Consider the following 22131-nt stretch of genomic DNA (forward strand, 5'->3'; position numbering starts at 1 on the left):
TAGCGAATGGTGTTGCACCCCCTTCAGTGCTAGTGAGATTTTCTCCATTGTCAATGTTTAACACATTTGTCTGGATATATTTCCATATAATCTCCCAAGAGATTTCACTTTCTATTCATTCACGGAAGGAAACCCGAATGGTTATCCATGGGGAAATGTTCACTCTTATACATATAGCAATATCACTTTTCACTTTACATTTTACATCAATTCTTTTTCTGCTGATTTTCTTCTGGGTCGTTCTCACGAAACAAATTTTTGGAGTGATGTCGTTGAGGGTTTGAGCCCCAAAAAAAAAAGAAGAGAAAAACTTTACCAGTGACCTTTAGTATCGATTATATACATATATAAATGTGAATCTATGTGGCTGAATAGTGTTCATATAATACGTTTTACTATGACGCTCCCACCTTCGTCAACCTGAGAGCCACCCCTCAAATGGTCACCCATGCTAAATGGTTCTGAGAGTGCCAAGAAGCACCCTGGTTGTTCTCACCGTATTTCTGCCAAGTATTTGGCATGGCACTTTGACAGGGAGAGAGTCAGTGACGGAAGTCTCATTTATTAGCAGTATATAACCTAGATTTAATTTCAATACATAAAATCATCGGGAGAGTTATCTTGCAAGTGAAAGGTGATTCTTTTGACTCTCTTAATCGGAATCTTTTTAGATCTTTCTTTCCCATTTTGTTAGTTGCTTAAACCATCTCCTTGGTAAATAAAATACAATTCTTTAACATTTTCTCAACATTCTTATGCATAAACCATTTTATTGCAACACCTCATTGAGGGTGTTTTCTGGTGAAAGAATTATGTGCTCTGTAAAAAGAGATTACAAGCAAAAAAAAAAAACTGTGGGAATATATTATGTAAGAAGTTTATGAGAGCAATTCGTCTATTGTATCGATTAATATTTTGCTGTAACGTTTTTACGTGAAAATGTGAAATTTTCTACTAAAGGAAATTTCATAAATTCAATTACTTTATTTCGCTACTTAATAGTATGCTATAGAAGGTCATGCTTCAAATCCACAACCTCAACGTCTTTGGACAGTTTCTGCTCTATAAGTAAGAAATTATAACATTGAATATTTTAAACTTTCTTCTCACTGTAATTATTTAAAAATTAAAAATTTGTACGAATTTCAGTGATTCTTTTTGTGAAATTTTAGAATTAATTTTAGATTATTATCTTCCAGAAACACCATAGAAATTTCTCTTAACAATCGTTTATTTAGTTTAGAGAGCAAGGATTAGAGCATAATATAGTGTTCTCTAGAGAACCATCACGTGAATTTTCATCATAGAATTTAGTTGTTGATCTTTCTGGAGAGTAATACAATAATGTAGCAATTTAATATTTACTTTAATATTCATTTCTTCACCATTGTTAGCTAAACCGTATTATAATCTTCAACTCACAGTCATCATTACATTGAAGCCATACTGCTTATTTAGCAAAAAATAATGTTGGAAATTGTCTCGAGAGGATTGGATGACGATAGTGCTGAAATTGTACAAAAAAAAACTACTCCAGTAACATATTTTTTCCTCTGCTCTATTATAACGAAAACACGAACCCTTGACATTCAGGATGACTGTAGAAAACTAACAAATCATTCAAGTGAAAATGCCCCACAAAAAAAGAGCTTCAAGTTGAAAGTGTATGCTGAAATATATTTTGCGATGACAAAACTTTTGAGGTTTTTGTGGCAAATACACTAAAGATTAAATCAATTCTTTCACATCGATTGTTGGCACGTTGAAAAATTATAGTTCTTGTAAAATATTGAACATATTGGAAAAAATGTATTAACTACCCAAGTTAGTCAGTGAATTTGTTAAAGGGGCAGTTTGGTACAGACAGCGTATCTCATTTAATTTAAACTGAGATTAAAACACTAACTGCAATTCGTGAATATTTTAATTTTTGAATAACTGATCAATTTGTTCTTAATAGTAGGAGAAACTGTGGTACTTCCGCATACTTTTGAAAGCTGCGGTTTTGACTGAATTACCCAAGAAAAATGTGTATTTTAGAAAAGTATTGCTTATTCCATGTTATAGCCTTGGGTATAGGTTGCATATTAACGCATATAAGGATGATGTTAACATGGCTCGCGAAGGAAAATTATGCATTTTTCGCTCTTTTCCAACTACCTAGGGTACCACCGAACGGTTTCTGGGGCACCAGTAAAAATCTCTTTTTTTTCACCCATTAAAGTTATTTTGGACATTCTCCACAACTCTTTATTATAATGAATATATTAAAGATGTGAATAATTCGCAAAAACCACTGCTATATTTAAAATCAATAACTAAGAATGCATAAAACTAAAGCTGTGGCAGCCAAAATCCCGAACGCCAAAATCCCGAAAAGGCCAAAATCCCGAAAGCCAAAATCCTGAAATCCAAAATCCCGAATTTTCAAAATCCTGAAAGGGATGAAATTATATTTAGGAAAATGTTTAAAATAATTTCCCAAGACACAGAAGATTTCCCTTTGCCTCCAAAAAGCGCGGGTACAATCGTGGGAGTAGCTGTGATACTTTTAAGAATTCGGGATTTTGGCCCATTCGGGATTTTGGCTTTCGGGATTATCGGGATTCGTGGGCAAAATTTTACCTGAATTTCAAATTTTGCGCGCTCTTCAGATTTTTTTGCGATAATATCGAAAAATAAACCGCCAATCAATCCGCCTTGATTAACTCATTTAACATTTTGCGGACGATTAGGTTACCTGTGAACCAAAAATAATTTTTTCATATTTTTGTTCTAAAAAGCCAAAAAAAAATTTTTTCTGACCCCTAATTTTGACTCTCTTGCCATTAAAGTGTTCTTAATCGAAAAGAAGGAGAACAGTAAGAAATGGGAGAGGAAAAATTTTGCTATTCAAGCTACACTGGCGACATTTATAATTGTTGGAAAATGGCTTGTTCGGTGGTGCCCCAAACTCTGCTTTGTGATTGATTTTGTATTCTTTTAAAAAAATGTGAACATTAATTTATTTATGAGCTTCAAAATAAGATATCTCATTTTAAAAGATAAAATGTGCGATCATATCTTGGGTTAAAAAAATATATATTTAGGCTATTGTCATCCTTTTCTTTGGAGAATGGAGCGGGTTCATGCTAATCGTATATGAATTGTATTAAGACTAAGTCCAGTATAAGAAAACTAGAGAGGTTCTCATATAGAACTATATATTAAAGAGCAATTTAGAATATAACACATTTTTTAAAATAAACTTTATTGTCTGGTAAATTTAACTATTTGTAACTTCAACCTATATTTTTTAAATCTTTAGCGATTTATTAATAAATAAAAAAATGATTCAATAATAAAGGAAAATGTAATTTAAAAATAAAAAAAAATACCAAAATTATATATAGGTAATGGGGCACTTCGACATAATTACTAAGTTCAGTTTAGAACAAGCAAATTTAATATAAAAAAAATCATTTTTTTCGACAACGGAATAATGGACAATAGAATTTATTATGAACTAATTAAATTTAATTTTTAATATAACTTATTTTTATTATTATTTAACAGTTATATTTTTTATTATATAACAGTTTATTAGATGAGATTCTTAATAATTTCACCTATTTTCCTTAATAAAATAGATGAGTTTTCAGTAATTTCAATGCTATTTTTAAAAGACTGATATGAATAGTTTATTACTTAATTCTAAAACTTTTTAAGGGTAGGGGGTAGATGAACTATTTAATGCCATACTCCATTTGATGCCACCCCTAATAAATTTATATATATATTTAATATAGCTTATATTCTTTACATTTTACAATATTTTTGATTTATTGGCATTGAACTATCAAGAGATTTATCATTGAAATATCAAGAGATTTAAAAAAGAACATATATTTATTAGGGATGGAATAAAGGGAAAACTTTAAGACTTCGCACACATTGTGGCTTCAAACATTTCATATTTTTCCCATATTCTTAATGAATCTGTCATAATTTCTCAAGAAACGTGTGACATAAGACTAACTAATAAAATATATTGGCAAAGATAGGTTAGATTCATTAAAGGAATATAGGAATAATATTAAGTATTCGGAGCCAAAGTGAGTGCATGTGAAACCTGAAAGCCTTCCGCTAAATACAGGGTGGCCGGAATAAAATGCAACTAAATTCAGATCGGTAGGGAAAAGTGCCCATGCTCTATACGGTCCTAAGCTGCATAATGACTAAATTTGCCCCATGTCTCTGAATAAATGTGACTCTGCAATATATTTTAAAAACAGGACACTAGTTTTTAAAATATAGGTGCGATGAGTCACATTTATTGAAAAACGTAGGAAAAATTTAGTCATTATAAAGCTTGGGACCGTGCAAAGCATGGGCACTTTCCCCTATAATTATCAAACCACTCGTGACCGCTTGCTTATAGTTTGTATAATAGTAGTTCATTTTATTGGCTGAAAGCCTATATAAAAAAATTGCGAAATTTTTTTTAATCAGTAATAGATTTTAAACGTGATACGCGTGATTGGGAAGAAAAGACACAAGCGGCTTTCATTAACCTTTTAAGGACAATTGGAACACCGGTGTCCCATAAAGAAAATAATTTTTCCTGAATACTTAAAGTTATTTTTTTCTTATGTCTATTCATAATTGAAAAGTAGAAGGTTGAAGGAATCTAGGATATATTTTGCAAGTCTCTAGCTATTTACTATGTAGTAAATATTTAAGCTCAAAAATGGCGAGTTTTAAATTCTCAAATTCATAATTGATTTTATTTATTTTTTATACTTCCATTTTTTTTAAGCAAAACCCTTTTGGCAATATAAACTACAATACTCATACGTAATATTTTTCATTAAAGCGAAAAATATTATTCATTCGTATTGTCAGAAAAATTACTTCAATTTTTGGGCTATTTTTGTCCCTATCCGTTCATAGAAGCATAAAATATACCGAATACAAAATCAGGCTCTGTTGGACTTTCCAAGACTTTTATCATTGATTATATTTTTCAGTTTAATTTTTATTCTTGATTTTCAGTCCGTAAAAAGTGTCTCGTCGTTAAACGGTTTAAACCTTCAAAACCTAAATGTGATTGATAAAATCTTTTATGTTTTATGTTTATTCCGACCACCCTATAATTTCACTATCTTATATAGTTGTAGAAGTAAAGAAGTAAGTTAATAACGACAATAATTTTGCTTAATATTGCTTCAAAGAGTTGCTTCGAAATGCATCAAATAGCATTTAACAAATTTAAACGATGGATATGTTAGAAAAAGGGTCTGAACCTTTTTCCCACGATTTTTTTTTCAATTATCTCAACCAATTAAAAAAAATACTTTTTTTTAAATTGTTATGTTCTGTGGTTTTTTTCTTTGTATTTTTATGAAGTAGGGAAAATAGGGTAGTAGTGTAATTTAACAGCTGGTTGTTTCGTATTGATAAAAAATAGGTCTTAAAATACCCCTTTCCAACGTAGTTTGCATTATAATACAAAATATTTAAAAACTAAGTACAGCAATATTGTTCCATAGCTAATTTAAGTTTGGCGTAAAATGTTAGGGGTGTAGTTTCTCTATTAGAACTTATATATTTTCTTGGTCTGAAATACTACTCTTCACTAAGTCATTGGCGAAACAAAAATTACAGCTTAGATGAAACTTAAACACAATTTACTGGACTTTCAAGCTATATAGAAATATCCACAACTGCCCCGTTCTCCACGAGAAATAGCAAAGAAAAGTTTTGATTCAAGATAGCCTTTTCAGATGGATTAAGTTTAAACTTTATGGTTAAATAAGTAAAATCAATGGTGAAAAGTTTCATTAATGTCCTTAATGTTCTAAAAAGTTAAATTAGCTAAGCTCATAAATTTCTCTAGTGAACTTTGTGAAAACTTACAAACGAAATAGCATTTGAGAGAAAAAAATATGCATTACAGCTGTCTTATCATATTCTAAAATCAAAAATAATTAAATAAAAAAAAACTTTTCCTCTACTGCATTTCCATTACACTGGAGTATGCTTTCGCTAAAATATTGTGATAATAAACGCGCAAGAACCACTAGAGAATTTTTTTTCTGCGTGTCAACAGTCAACAACATTTGTACCCGAAGAGTGGTGAATTGAGGTTTATTTATCGAAGCATGTGCAGATGGACAGGGCGACCACAAATAAGAAATCGATTGTTATGATATTAATGCTATTCACGCATTGCAATCGACCATATAGTGATGGAATTCAATCCCTATGAATTATCATATCACGATTCTTATATACGTAATTCTTGGGCACTCATCCAAGAGATTTCGGGCTGTTGCTTTCTTCTCACAAGTAACTTTTGAACACATATATCAGCACAGAAGTACAAGAAAACACATATAGGGTTTTGTCACAAATCACTCATCGGAAATCCCATATCATGTGGCACTTTTTTTTAACAAAAATCTCGTAAATCATTTCTATTTCAGAGGAACTTGTTGTGGGAAGACAAAAAAAGAAATAGGAAATATTTATGTTAAGAGTTGATAAAGTTGGATAAGACAAAAAAAAATTGTTGATGATTTCTGTTGCGTGTCACAATTTATTAGTTTTGTATTGAAAATCTAAAAGATGATGAAACCATTGAAACAATAAGAAACAGATGATACAATAAGATTTGGTGTGGGATAGAGAGGATATTTTTATTATTTTGGGGGTGAGTCAAGAGAAAGTCGCATCTCCAATTCCTGAGAAGAATCATTGCATTAGAGATTAAGTGTGTTATTAACAATTAAAGCGCTTATATTGTAAGTAGAAGAACAACAATATAATTGTAAGAGCCTTAAGTGTCTTATTGTTCATTTGGTTACCAGTTTTATTGATACCACAATTTTTTTAAGGAAAGAGAATGAATTTACAAAACATTTAGTGACACAAAAAATACACCCATACAAATTGTAGAATTTTTTTCCAAAAAAAAAAAAAAAAACCCAAGAAAAAATACTGTATTTTGAATGTGAGAAAAAAAACAGGCAATTGATAGAAAAGTTGCTATTTATGTTGATGAAAAATATCCTTGTTGTAAATTGTCATTTTGGATAATGACAATAAATAATGATGGGAGACAATATCGTATAGAAATTCAAATTATTTCTCAATGGCAAAAAGAAGTTATAGTTTGAAGTGTTAAACGAAGTATTTAGAACAAAAAGAAAAAAACAATTTGATGTTGTATGGTAACTTAGCATGAAGACAAGTTAATTGGTGTAAGTGTTCACAAAAGAAAAGCAATCATTTGTTGAAGAGAAAAATTATTTAAAAAAAAGAAGAGTAATTGTACGTAAATTGATTACAAAGAATTTTTGATAAAACATTTTTGTATGATATTTTTTCATAAGCTATTTCTCCTTAATTTTTACAAGACCAGAGGTCAATAACAATTTGAAGAAAAGATATTGCAGAGAATAATCACAAGCGCGCTAATAGATAGAGATTGTACTTTGTCCATGTAATTTGTATATTTTAAAATAAGGAGAAATTGCAGATGGTATAAAAGAATTTAAAGAAAAATAGTAACCTGAAAATATACAGCTACAATCCGACCCATCGAATACCAAGTATAGAAGAAAAAAAAGAAAGAAAGAAAAAGCTAGAATGATGTCTTATTTGAAACCACAAAAGCACAATATAAATTAATATCAAGGCAACAGCCACAAAAATCCATTATACTGAGAGTGAGAGCACATCAATGTCACGAATAGTTCTTTTATTCTATAAGAGAAGCACAAAAGAAAAAAAATTAACTACACCTTTTACCACCCTCCATGGTATTTAAATGCAAATGCGCTAAAAAGTATTGGAATTGACTAAAAAAAAAAACAACCAGGAAAAATTTGTAAAAAAAAAAATGTTTACCAACTATTTTTGGATACTTTCTTACGAATAGAGCAATCAACTAAGAAAGACATCAAAGAAGAAAAACCCTTTTTAAAAAATTCACAATGCACGGGCATTTCCATTGGTCAGACAGGTGGACAATTGACGGGAAAAGTACAGCTAAAATCTAATGAAATTGTGTCTGAAGGTGAGGGTGAAGAGTCATTGAGTTGGCTTGTTTTTTTTTTACATCAGAGAGTCCTCCCCTCTAAGCTCGGCAACAAACAAATGAAAAATAGTGTAAAACTCACGCGAATAATTATCTCCATGAAATGCCATTAGTGTCCATTTGAGAGGACACTGAACGAGCTAAAATATTTTTCCAGGAGAGTAAGCGACTCTATTTTTTTTTTGTACAGTAGGTGAACATTTAATTAATTAGAGACGTACACCACGCAATTGGTGAAAAATGTATGCGGCGGCGGCGGGAGCATCACTGGGCTCGCGTCAGGCACGAAAACAGCAGCGTCAGCAGAACAACAAGAATCGTGAGTTACTCAAGCAGGGTCTCAAGGATAAGTTAGCCGCTAAGGCGGCCGGACCTGCAACACCCACCAAAAGTAGGCCCTTCCACCAGTTGCCGCCGAATTATTTGCGAACCCCATATGCCCAGAGTCGGAAACTTAGCGCCAGCTATGCCCAACATGGCAGTAAGATGACAGTAGCCGAAGGGGGTCCGGGCAGCCCCCATACTCCCCACCATGCCCACCCACACCACCAGCACTTCCATTCTTATGACACACAGTGCCAAAAACCGACGTCGCCCACGCCGCCGCAACATGACATCCATCGGCAGCAGCTCATTAAGTCCGCCACAGCCACCTTCCCCCTAGTTTCGCGTGCCGATGCAACGCCACCACCATCACCAGGCCTTACACCGGCCGGCGATCCGTCCTCCAACCTTCTCCTGATCATAGATCAGCCGCACAAGGAGGGTCTCCATCCCGTCGCCGACAGCATCTTCGTAACTCCCGCCACACCGATCGCCTCCCCTGGGCACGTCACGCGTCAGGGTAGCCCTACACTAGCCCTCCAGCTGCCCGTACCACTGGAGCGCAAGTGCAGCGTCTATCGAGCCCGCAAGATGGACGCTATGGAGCCCACCGATCCCAATGCACCAACGGTCACCATCAAAGTGGACGACGCCTATGCCGTACCCTATGCCTACGATCCACTTCTGCCCAACGGCAAGTGGTGCCCTGCTGAGTACTGCGACTCCGAGCATAGGCATCTGGGTGTGTGCACCTGCGATCACATCGAGGTAAAGCATTTGTCGTCACGGCATCAGTCAAAGTTGAGGGTTCGTTCGGATAAGGGATGAATTTTGAATACTAAAAGCAGATAATGGGCAACCGGTGGGACTTGTTCTTGGATTAAGCATCCCGTGGTCTATTCCTCTGCACGCTCCTTAAATATTTTTTTGCCGACAAAGTGTTTGACTCATATACTACGTGATTTAATTGCAGAGAAATTACTAGAATTGTCTAGAATTACTAAAACAAGCACGATAACTTAAAAGCTAAAACTACGATCTTTAAAAAAAATTCTTTCAAAGTACATCAACTGCGAGTAGCACTTTGAAAATGACTTCGGACTACTTCGTTTATGTTGAGTACAGTAAGCACTCAAATAGTTTCAACTTGATCCTTGAAAATACTTATCTTGTAAAATTTTGCAGTAAAGGATTAGATTAAGAAAATATATACAAAGGTCCTTTAATCTATGAAGCAAAGACTTTAGTGTATGACAGTTTCTTATAAATCTACTGTAAAATTTTATAGGTTAAATATTCTCAAGGATCACCCTCAATCTATTTGGGCCCTAATGCGGGGCAAAATGTAACAGAACGCAAATTTACTTCATTACAATTTTGACAAAGCCTATCTTCCTCTGTCTTGAAGGGAAATGTGTTTTTCAAGCTAGGTTTTCAAGGTTGATTTTGTAATACTTTTAAAGAATGCCCTTTCGCTACTTACAAATAAGTAGTATAGAATTAAATTTGATCAACTTTCAACTGTACTGAAGTTAGAATATTATGGCGCCCCCACATCCTTTAGATCAGGAAAATCTCTTGAAATCAAAATTCACATTCTTTTCTCTCTCAAAAGTTTTGCATATCAACATCTCACTCTTTCACATTGAAAATTAGATTGAAATAAAATAAATTTGGTATAATGTTCAAATGAAGAAGAAAAGTACGAAGGAGTGGGATAGACGTTATGTAAAACATTTGAGGACAGGAATGTGAATTTCGACGCAATGAAATTTTCCTGATCTAAAAGATCAACCAGTGCCATTATTACACAAATTTTGACATAGAGAAAACAAAGAGTTTTTTTTATTTAATTAGACTTAATTGTTTAATTATTTAATTAGAATTTAATTATTGTATTATACCTATTTTTGTAGATTTTGTTTTTTTTTTTTATTAATCAAAATTTAATGTGCTCAAAATTATTTTTCACTGATCATTTGTTTTTGCCTTTTTTATTTTAAATAATTTTACAGAAAATCCACTCTGGACTCCGGATATGTGTAATCGGAAATGCTCAATCAATGGAACTTAAAAATTTCATTTGAATTCATTTGCTTTTCGGCCTCCAGATATTTTGGAGTTCAATTGGATGTAAAATATCGGTTTTTTCCGCGCAATGAAATTTTCTATGCAAACTCTAAATTTTTAATATCTTTTTTTATCGACGATAGTCCTAGTTTTCTCACCTGTTGAAATATTTTTAGTAGTCTTTTATATATAGTAGTCTTTTATAGCTCTTTTAGAAGAGCTTAACTATACCTTCAATTAGTATCGAGAAACTAATTCTAACTGAAGTATTTGAAAGTTAAATATTTAAGCTAAAAGATAATTCTAAGTTTTTCTAGAGTTATGTACAAATTTAATCTCCAATGCATGCAGCACACCTTTTAGATCGGTAAAATTTTATGAAATCAAAATTCGTGTCCCTTTCTTTCTCGAAAGACTTGCATAAGTCTATTCCACTCTATCGGTCTCGAAATTGGACTGAACTAAATTTAATTTGTCGTGATGTTTAAATGAAGCAGAAGAGTATGAAAGATTAAAACAGACACATGCAAAACTTTCAAGAAAGAAGGGGATGTGAATTTTGATTTTATGAAATTTTTCTGATCTAAAAGGTGTGCCGGGGCCATAAAGCACGAATTTAGCACCTCGTACAGTACCCTCGAATAGGGGAAGGCGCGCTACCTTCGAACGGCTCAAGCTTCGGACAATAAATTTTTTCTCTATGTTCCTTATGGGTTTCACCCATAGCTCTTTTATAAAAATTTGAGGCATTGGACTTGCTATTAAAATATAATATTATAAATGGACGAAATTCATTTTTAACACATTCAAAAAAAAAAATGATTTGTGCGAAGCATAAATTGTCCGAAGGTAGCGCACTTTCCCCTATTCCGATTCAGTCTTGATAATTAATATCCCAAAATTTTGCAAAATGGCAAATTTTATCAAATAGAAATAATTATTTTAAACATTATATACAAGGAATATTTTCATAGTGGTTTTAACGAAGCTGATAGCTGATAATTACAATATTAACCCAAACTGACAGAAATTTAATTAGAAGGAAATTAAATTTTAATGTTATTCAACAGTTTGTATTTGGTTGGTAAACTTTCCGGACAACTTTATGTCGAAGTTCTTTGTAGGGATACTTCTGTTACTTTACTGTCGTCAAGAAAAACACCTCAAACATACTTAAAAATACATTAAAAGTCTACAACTCTTTTTGATTATCCTATGTTCAGAAAGACATTAACTTGAACATGATTTTAATGAAAAGATTTTGCACGAATTGTTTACATGCACTCTTACGTGCAATTTCGAACACTAAAGACTTCCTTCCGCCCTGGTAATTTGCCGGCAAATAAATGTTTAAATTGGAAAGGAGGAGTACTGAAAAATTTCTCAAAATTCATCCCTCATCCGAGATTTAGGTCACTTCCCACTAAACCCATCCACCAGTGTGGATGGAAATTCAATGTTGGGGAGGAGGGGGTGAAGTGGGAAAACGAGTTGGTTCATCTGTTTGAATTATTCTTTGATATCCTCAACCATTAATGATAATATCCTTTCTGTGTTGCATGAAGCATATATTGAAAATATTTCATATAATTGTATTTGAAAATTTTACATAGTTATATGGTGTTTATATTTGTGTTGTGTATTTGTGGCATGTGAATGAAAAATTCACGGATTTCTACTTGCTATATATATTTTATATTATACGCTATCCCAGTTGGTGGTGCTGCTGATGGAGTCTCATGGGGGTTAAAATCACATTGAATGCGACACATGGAAGCATTTTGTGTTGTAATTGAGATCCAGAGAAATTGCAATTTTCCCAACCAGAACACGGATCAAATGGTCTGTGAGATTATTATGGAAATTTCCTCTCTCTCTCTCCCATAGAGATTTTCATGAGTGTGAAAACTCTTACAATATAGAAATTTGCACGGGGAATAATATTTCTAGAGGCGAAAATGAAATTGTTGAGCATATTTTTTTTCGTCAGTGGAGAAGTTGAAGCTTGCATAAATTATTTTGATTTCATTGCAACATTTTTAAAACATTTAATCGAAAATGAATTGACGCATTTCCTGTCTGTCGTGACTTTTCAGCACATATATACAAAAAAAAATCCCATGCAGAAGCAATTTCTATAGAGAAAATATTGATTTACCTTAAATCTCGTGTACTTTTTTATGCATATACTTTATTATAATTTGATGCCGTGTAAAATGGATAAAAAATGTCCATGAGCTACAAGGCAAAAACAGAGTACTATTGTGGACTATCTTCCACTGGCTGTCTTTTTTTTTAGGGGGTTCAATTGATATGAAAAATCATCAAAATTGAGAGCGACAATTGAGAAAATTGACGCGAGAAAAGAGGTCGAATTTTTCTTTTTTGCACCTCTGGACTAGACGAAAGTTATCGACTAAAAAATGCCAATTTGATATTCAATCAATTTCCCCATTAATTTCTGTGTGAATTTCGTCCTAGTTAGGCATAAAATTGAGGAGCGAGAAATGGTTAAAAATTTATCAATTAGTATGGTATATTGGTAGGGTGATTTATTGATTTCCAACACGTCTTTTTCCTCCACCTGGCTAAAGGTTCTATTGCTATATCTGTTTAACCGCAACAGCGACTAGAAATATCAAGGATGATACATTTTACAATAGTCACGAATTTATATATCTCATACCATCCCTCCCCCATTCTTCTCTATATTTATTCATTTAATTTCACCTTTCTTCCTGAATTATTAACATATATCCAAACAAAAATACCCCATATCGACAATTGATTCTCAAAATTGATGAACATTAAAATATTTGTAAACAAAAGTTATAAACTTTCATGCCATAATAATCAATAGACAACATATTCATTTTCATATGTATATGTATTTTTTTTTCTCGAAATATACTTCAAGTTCTTCAATATTGTGGTGCAAACATTCACATGCTAAAATGTCTCTATGCAGTGTACTTGAGAAAAATTTCGTGAACCATGTTTTCAGTTACTTGAGGACAATAAAATGCTACGATAAATGTAGTTGAATGTAGTGAGAAAGCAAATTTGCAATAAAAAAAAGACGTTAAGGACAATCTTCATGCCATCTCAATGCTACCATCTGTCGATGAGTTGGAGGGACATTGCTTTAAAAGCATATTTTAGTGAATATGGTGCAAATATCATTGGAATTGACATGGATATGGGCCCATTGGTAGTGCATATAGGGCCATAGTGACGAGATATTGGGAACAAGTGACCCCCATCCCGCTAAAATGACGCTTAAAATGCTTATAAAAAAAGAGAAGTTTAAAAGAAAATCAAACAACATGCTGGTGAAAAAGCATTCTAGTCTGGTGATTCACTGTAAATACGCAAAAAAAGAGTTCTACTATCTCACAATTTAATCGTCATGGCGAGAATGATAAAATTCTTGAGCGACATATCATCACACATTTGATTTTATTTCATATTTATTTCTTTTCTAAAAGTATCAAACATCTACGTAAATATTCAAGAAATTATTCTGTCATTTAATATTCTTCCATTATTATATTACATTTTATGTTAATAACGTGAAAACCTCATATCTATTGATCTCATTGCAAAAAAAACAACAAAATCTACCAAAGTAAATAATTATGACATCAAAAATGATGCTACCAAGTATAAATTTGACCGCAAATGTAAAATAACGTTGGTTGAAAGCAGCAAAACTTAGTTATACACATATGAAAAAAATCATAGAGGAATATATAATCAAAAAGTAAAAAAAAAGCAAAGAGCAAATCAGCGAAAATGCAAGCGGCTTTGATGTTAAGGTCTAAGCAGCGGGTGGCGCGGCGGAAGAAAATGCGGAAAGGCCGTGCGGAGTTGCCCAGTAACGTTGCAACGAAAGAAATCGCACCCTTCCCACGGTATCCACCAGAATCATGGGTAGTATTATCTCGAAAGTTTTTATTTCTTTTTCCTTTATTTTTTTGTTTTGAAACCACTCTATCACTATCACGTTTTTTTGTTACCAAAACTGTACAACACCCTATTTACTTTCTTAAGTTTCTTCCAAGAAAGAAAATAAAAATATAAAGAACCCTTCCCATCATAAAAGAGCACCAGTCTTTGGCTTCGATTTTTCTTTTGTTTTTCTTTCTTCATAGAATGATTAATTTGCCATTTTTTATTATCATTCATGCCAATGAGGAACACCATTTTGAAGTGCAGCTTCACACTCTTGCAATAGACATATGAAGTCTTCAAAGACACTTTCTCCTAGTTTATTTTTCCTTTAAAGTTCATCAATAGAGTCATTAATACTTATCACAAAAGTCGATAAATTCATATAAAGCCATTTTCGATCAAGAACAGCCTTCAAATTTAAGAATATAATTTGATTTCTCAACTCCTAACGTATCATTTCCAATTAGATTAATTCACTGGTTTTCAATCCTATTAGCTTCACCCTGAAATTGAAATTCTGATTTGAGGTTTATTGAGCAAATGGTATTTGAAATTGTGCAAACAAAAGGCAATCAATCCTTAAGCACAATGTAATTCACAAATGTAACTGCATTCAAAGACTGAATTATGTAATTAAATATTGAATCCCATAAAATATTTTAGTCCCATTGTATTCTTTGATTGGGCAGAGCTTTAAAGCACACAGTAAAAAAAATGTTATGTTGGTAAATCAAAAAATGGATATTTTAGGGAGAGCAAGAGATGAATAAATATAAAATAAAAAATAAAAGATGAAAAGACAAGTCCGTTAGGTCGATATACTTAAAATTGGACTACGGTAAAGTGATATAATTTGGAATTAGTATTACAAGTTGGACAATTCGCCGGTACAAGTTGGACATGGCTTTTTCCTTGATAAATAGAGTACAAAATTTGTTTTTAAGCACAAGGAAACAAATTATGAAACTAAAGCATTAAAAATATACAAATAAAAATGAAGTACTAAATTTATCAAGACAAAAAGCCCTGTCCAAATTGTATCATTATCCAACTTGTACCACTTTACCCTATTATATTCAAATTTTTTTTTAAATTTTAGAAACCATTAAAAAAAAACCCTTGAAATACATATAGAAAAATATAGACATGATCGCTACGAAGAGATTTGGAATCCTTAAATAGCTTTCTAAAAATTTTATTACCCTTATTAAAAACGCTTTCACTATGTTGCATAGTTTAATCGAAATATGAAAGTAAACCAACAAATCTTTCTAATTTTTTACTTCAAATATTTAATTAGAAGAACTGTGGCAAATTTCGGACATCTTCCAACATCGGACCCTTTTATATATTTTTTGAATTCAACAAAATTTACTACTTTTTTTCAATTTGTAGAATTTGTACAATGTCCAAAAAATAGGAGACAGTCGCCTCTAAGAACGATACTGCAGAAAAATCCTTGAAGGAACTCGGGAAGGGTGAGGAACTTCGAGAAACTTGGTGTCCGATATAGCACACAAAGCAATATGAAAATTTTTATTAAGTCTTCAAAGTATTAAAGTATTAGAGAAAACAAATAATGACAAACAAAGTTTTCAGGTTTTAAACAACTCTCTTAAAAAAGTACCAACACTTCAATTTTCGTACATGTCTACTACAAACGAAGAACTCTTGGGCTTATATACTACATGTCCGAAATTTGACACAGTTTACCTACATCAGGACAACACTTTGCTTCAAAATTCCACATAAAATTGAACTTCTTTTTAAAAGGTTTTCAATACTTGTCTATATTTTGAACTTAAGTTATTGCTGTTTGTAATTACCTAAAAGAATCGATCCTAATAGATACCATAGAATAGAGTTAAAGCCATAAAATATATTTGAACTTTAAAACTATTTGTTTTATACATGATTCAATTCAATTCAATTCAATTCAATTTATTCAATCTCCCATTTTGCGTCTGCCGACCGACTTCACTACCGATCCCATAAGGCAAAACGTCAGAAAACTCCTGAATCACTGATCGTATAAGCCACTTACAATGTTTAAATATACATATGAGCTTTTAAATACCGTTTCAAAGATTTTAAACTTAAGTGTATCTCAGAATTGTGGCAACCGAGTGGAAAAAAACCAAAATAATTAAGTGAGACTGAACTGAACTACTGATTTATTCAAGCTATATAGTTTATTTTATATACATTTTGTAATCCTTGGGCAGGACCGTTACCCTATAGTCCCAATGGACTTTGCCATCTAATTGTGGGTCATCTCTAATGCGTGATACATACGACCCTCTTTGATCTTTGTATCATAAGAAATTATCAATAAGTAAATCAGAATTTTGTAAAAATAAAAGGAACCTAATACGTTTATTACTGAAACGATCTGTTATCAATTAACCTCTTTTAAAGGCCCTTATCCTCATTTTAAAGTTTTCAAAGCCTAGACATTTATTATAAAGGAAATTGAAAAGGAAAAATTAAAAAGGAAATTTTAACTAAGGTTAATTAGAAACATCAATTCAATAAACCCCCTTTATGAATTTCAATTTCCGTGTGAAAAAATTATCAATCCAAATATTTAAATCACAACTTTTTATTTTTGTATGTAGTTTTAAGTTAAATTCTATATAAAAATCATAAGATTAATAATTTTATTTGATTTTATTTTCTTTATAACCACATCACAGAGCATTTTATCTTGGGCCTCCAAAAAGCTTTTCCCAGAAAAGAAAATGATTTTACATGAAAATATTAAAAAAAAAATGAATTCATGTCAGATATCAAACACAATGTGATTCAGACATAATCAAAATTTTTCTTATTCTGCGCCAGTGCCTATATCTCGCGCAATGACTATAACCTCCTCTCGCATTTTTAATGCCAAAAAATTATTATGAAGACATTTAAAAGAGAAGAAAAAATATGACTTGTACAATAATAGTTAAAAAGAACAATATACTTCACATTTCTTTCTACCAACCGCAGAGAAAGAAAATGTATTCGTAAATATCATGCCACTCATCACTTTTTTATCCTCATTGTAATTTCATTTTCCTCTTTTGTTAATTCAATTAGTTTTCTTAGTAAAAGAAAAAAAATCAATAGGCTATATTATTTTTTTGTACAATCATCCAATGATTTGTATATACAAACAACTTATAATTTTTCTATGCTTCAACTATAATAACTTGAGAGATTATTCTTCAGCGCTTCTAGCAAAAATTCTTCACTAAACACCTTTTCAAAGTAATATTAGTGACAATAAATTTATCTCACCCTTTTTTTACTTAATATCACCAAAGTTTATGTACAGAACGTTAATAGTGAACATCAAGTAAAATAGATGCTTTTTAAAAGAAGGAATAAATAAGTAGATTGCAAAATATATTAAGTGGGTAAAAAGATAATCTTTCACATATACTCACATAGAGAAATATAAGGAGAAATTTAATCCAAAAAAGAGTGAAGTAAGTATTTTATAAAAAATTATTTTAATATTGATTTTTTTTAGCAATTTCTCCGTTATGTCTGCATGCAATAATGTATATGGGTGTTTGTTGTTTATTACACTTGAACAATAAATATTGCTCCACAAAAAATATATTTTTGTCACAATAATATTCATCTAATTCATTATACAATTTCCACCATTTCCACACAATTTATCTCAAAACTATATATCCACTAGAAATTAAAATTACCTCACGAAATTTTGAGGGAGAAAATGTTCGAAACACCAAATGATACCAATTTTCTTCTTAGTCAGGAAATTATTTATCTTGAAAATTTACCCATTTCTGGCTTATTTCTTCAAATAAATTATTCTTCGTGTATTTCCTATGAAATATAAATTACAGTGAGATTAAAAGAAAACCTCGTTTCTATTCAAATAGTGAATGTACTGAGAAATGCTTTCATATAGAAACGAAAACCGATAAAATAGAACTTAAAGAAACTCTGGCAGCCTGACATGTTATTCTAAATTCTAAAGAAACCACGGATTCTGTAGATCTGCTCCATATATTTGGTAATGTCTTGGCGAATAGCATAGTAGATTGATGAATGACAAACTCAATTTCATGGTAAAGCACTCTAAACGTGGTAAATTTTATATATTCAGCTTTGATATTAAGAAATTACAATACTCAACGGTGAACAATTAAGTTCGATATTGTGGTACAAGAATATTTTTTAAAATTTTTGTTAAACCACTTATCTACAGTTTCGGCCAAAAATTTCTTAACAAAATTATATTCGAGAAATCAGGTGGAAAAATTGTTGAAAAAATACTTGTTCTTGCAAATGATTTGCATTTGTACATTTCAAAAAAATAACTTATTTAATTTCATATGAAAAATAATTGTTTTCCAAAAATTGAAAATTTTTTATCGGCCAAAAGTTTCTTGACACATTTGAAAAAATTAACTTTTTTTTCAAATGTGTCAAGAGACTTTTGGCCGATCATAAATGATCAACTATTGCAAAACATTTTTTTTTATATGGGGGGAGGTTCGTGGTGCAATTGGTTAACGCGTTCGGCTCTTGGTTGATGTGATTCCTGCATGACTCGACTGTCACAGTTGTGAGTTTGAGTCCTGCCTCAATGGGTGCAAATGAATAAAACATTGGAAGGGATATATTTCTCACACTGAGAGAAATCCAAAAAAGTTAAAATAACATTCTGAAAATGTTAATTTTACCCTGCAGTATTGATCCGAAATCGGTGTAAATATTACGCTTTTTGGGTGTGTTATGGGTTAAAGTCACCCTTTCTCATGTTATTTCTACCCTTAAAAAGGTGTAAAATTAACATTAAAAAATGTTGATATGTTTTTACACCTAAAAAGTGTTAAAGTTATGAAGAAAAAAAGTTTACCGCACCCCAGTTTTTTTCTCAGTGCATACACATTGTAAATCGAATAAAAAATTGTAAACTAAACAATGTACAAAAATGGCAATAAAAACCCGGTACATCCAAATAAATAAATAAACAAAATATTTTTGATATGAAATAAAATTAAATAATTTATTTGGAACAGATAAATTATATCTGTGGATTACAGGAAATTCATTTGTAAAAAGAAAAAAGTATTTCTTTATCATTTTTACCACGTTATTTCTCGAATATAACTTCATCAAGAAACTTTTGGTGTCGTGAAATATGCAGTATCATATTTCACGATACTTTTGCAAAATTTAGCATTTTTTTATTTGGTAAAATCAGCACCACCTCATGAATTTGGCCTAGCATAGGAAAACGATGTGTTAAATTTGATAAACATTAAGCATTCATTTCAAGTGTTTTATACTTTATTTAGAAGATTAAATTAGAGTTCCATTAGATATCAGAATAGACTTTTTTAACGCCAAAAAAAATACTCTGCTTCGTGATAAATTTTACTACGCACAATAAATAAGGAAAAACCTATATTGTAGTACAACTACATGTTAAAAAATGTGATAAGACTTAAGAAAATGCGTTTTCAATACAATCGTGGTAAATATTACAACGAACAGCAAAGAATCCTTGAAAAATAAAGCCAAATCCATGTTTTATTAAATTGATTTCAACACAATCAAATTAACTTCAAGCTGTGATAAATTTAACTACGCGCAGTAAAATGTTCTTGAAAAATAAAGACAAATACATGTTTTAGTATGACAACATGTAAAAAAAACGTGATTATACTCCGGAAAAAGCGTACAAACAAATTAATACCTCCTCGTGATAAATCTTACCACGCACAGTAAAATGTCCTTAAATAACAAAAATCCGTATTCTAGAACTACCACACGTAAAAAACGTAATACATTAAAAAATAGGTGAGATTCTTAACGTGAGCTAACTCGGAGTTCATGCAAATTCGATTTGATGCTGAAGTAGGGAGACGCCATTCAGTTATCTTGAACCAAATTCGTGAAATTATACAAGTTTTGTATTTGAACCAAAATGTCAAGGATTTGGATGAACTGACAGAAAAGTGTTATATGGGTGAAATGTAGACCAGAATGTTCTCTATAATTTTCCCATAGAACATGATCTCATCGATTACTCAGAAGTCAAGATAATCGAGGTTTTTTGTTTCTTAACTCGTTTTTTCATCCAGAGTGCCCCAAGTTTTCATTTGTTGAACTTCAACTATATCAAAGAATTGTTGTCTTTTGTGGGACTTTCCATTTAAAACCCTATTTTAAGTGTCTTGGTGGAGTAGAGGCAGTCAAATTGGCATCTGAGTGATTTCAAAGCGTTATTATGGGAAAAATCAATTTTTTCACACTTAAATGGCAAAATCGGAGTGATAGCGTAGTCTGATCGGAAAATGATGTATGGACGAAATGTAGAGACAAATGTGCTCTACAATTATGTTGAAGTAATCATCAAAATCGGTTCAGCGACAGTCGAGATAATTGAGGTTATGTGATATTGAAATTGGTTTTTCGACTGTGACGCCCCTGGTGTTGGTCCCACGAAGTTCAAATATTCTAGAAAGTTGTAGCATTTGGTGAGATCTTTCGTTTAAGCCCTCATTCATCAAAATCGGTCAAATAGAACCGGAGATATGATTTTTTAATTTCGTGAACTTTGACCCCTCATATCTCCGGTTCTATTGAAACCACAGCGCGCATACGCACCATTTTGGAAACGTCCTAGACTGGACTACAACATACTAAAATTTCATTAACTTGCACAATGCCGTTTTTGAGAAAAGTGACTTTGAATTTCGATGAATTTTGACGCTATCACAGCGCCACCTGTGGTGACTTTTTGAACTTCCATCTGAAAGTGCTCATCGAGACGAAACCAAAAAGGTAAAATTTAGGTCGCTATGTTAATTAGAACCGGAGATAGAGGCCGGTCAATGTTCGAACTTTGACCCCTTATAGCTCGGGTCAGGGGTTATGGATCGACTTAAGGTTTTTTTTGTTTGATAGGTATAATCAACGGCTACAACATACTAAATTTTCAGCCCGATGCACAATGGAATTTTTGAGTTATTTAACTTTTAAGATTTAAAAATTTTCTTTTTAAAAAGAGCGCCCCTAGCGGTGGTTTTATGAACTTGCGATGTTAGAAGGGGAAGTGGCATTTCACGAGAGCTTTCCAAAAAGCCCTCACTTTTTAAATTCTGACAATTAGAACCGGAGTTATGGCCATTTTAAGAATTTTTTTTTGGACCCTTATAGCTCGGGTCAGGGGGGTCGCGGGACCTTAAGTTTGGTATTGATGGAAAGCTCTAAGGCCCAGCTATAACATACTAAAATTTGAGTCCGCTGAATGCCATAGGGGCGGAGCTATTGAGAAAACAAAAAAAGGGGGGTCTTCAAAATGGCGGAAGGAGGGGTGGGGGGTGGGGGGTCTATGCACCAAGTTGCAATTTTCACCCGATATATAACCTTTGCCGAAAACCGCAAGTCGATATCTTTCTTGCTTTAGGAGCTATTAAGCTCCAAAGAGCGGCCGGCCGGCCGGCCGGCCGGGAACGTAAATTAGCCACATATATATTCGTGATCAGGAAGTGCTGAAACACATTTTGGCCAAATTTGAGGTCGATCGGACGACATGAAATTTTGTTAGGATTATAGTAGGTAAGATTGTTAAGAATCTCACCTAAAAATATTTGCAACACAATTAAATTAATTTCCAACTGTGATAAATTTTACCACGCACAGTAAAGTGTCCTTAAATAACA

At 32.2% G+C, this 22131-nt stretch overlaps 1 protein-coding gene across 4 annotated transcripts in view; it reads left to right on the top strand.

Moving 5' to 3' along the window:
• LOC129805495 (uncharacterized) overlaps positions 1 to 22131 on the top strand; it is a 55488-nt gene that overhangs the window by 22052 nt on the left and 11305 nt on the right. For 3 of the 4 annotated variants that reach the window (XM_055853449.1, XM_055853448.1, XM_055853451.1), the window contains exon 3: positions 6468 to 9175. In XM_055853449.1, coding sequence (XP_055709424.1) covers positions 8324 to 9175 — 852 coding nt within the window. In that variant the 5' untranslated portion in view covers positions 6468 to 8323. Of the gene's footprint in view, positions 1 to 4066; positions 9176 to 22131 lie in introns of those variants that run through there. The other variant, XM_055853450.1, reaches the window with a different exon arrangement.

Source organism: Phlebotomus papatasi, chromosome 3, assembly GCF_024763615.1.
Source record: "Phlebotomus papatasi isolate M1 chromosome 3, Ppap_2.1, whole genome shotgun sequence".
NCBI classification, from domain to species: Eukaryota; Metazoa; Arthropoda; class Insecta; order Diptera; family Psychodidae; genus Phlebotomus; species Phlebotomus papatasi.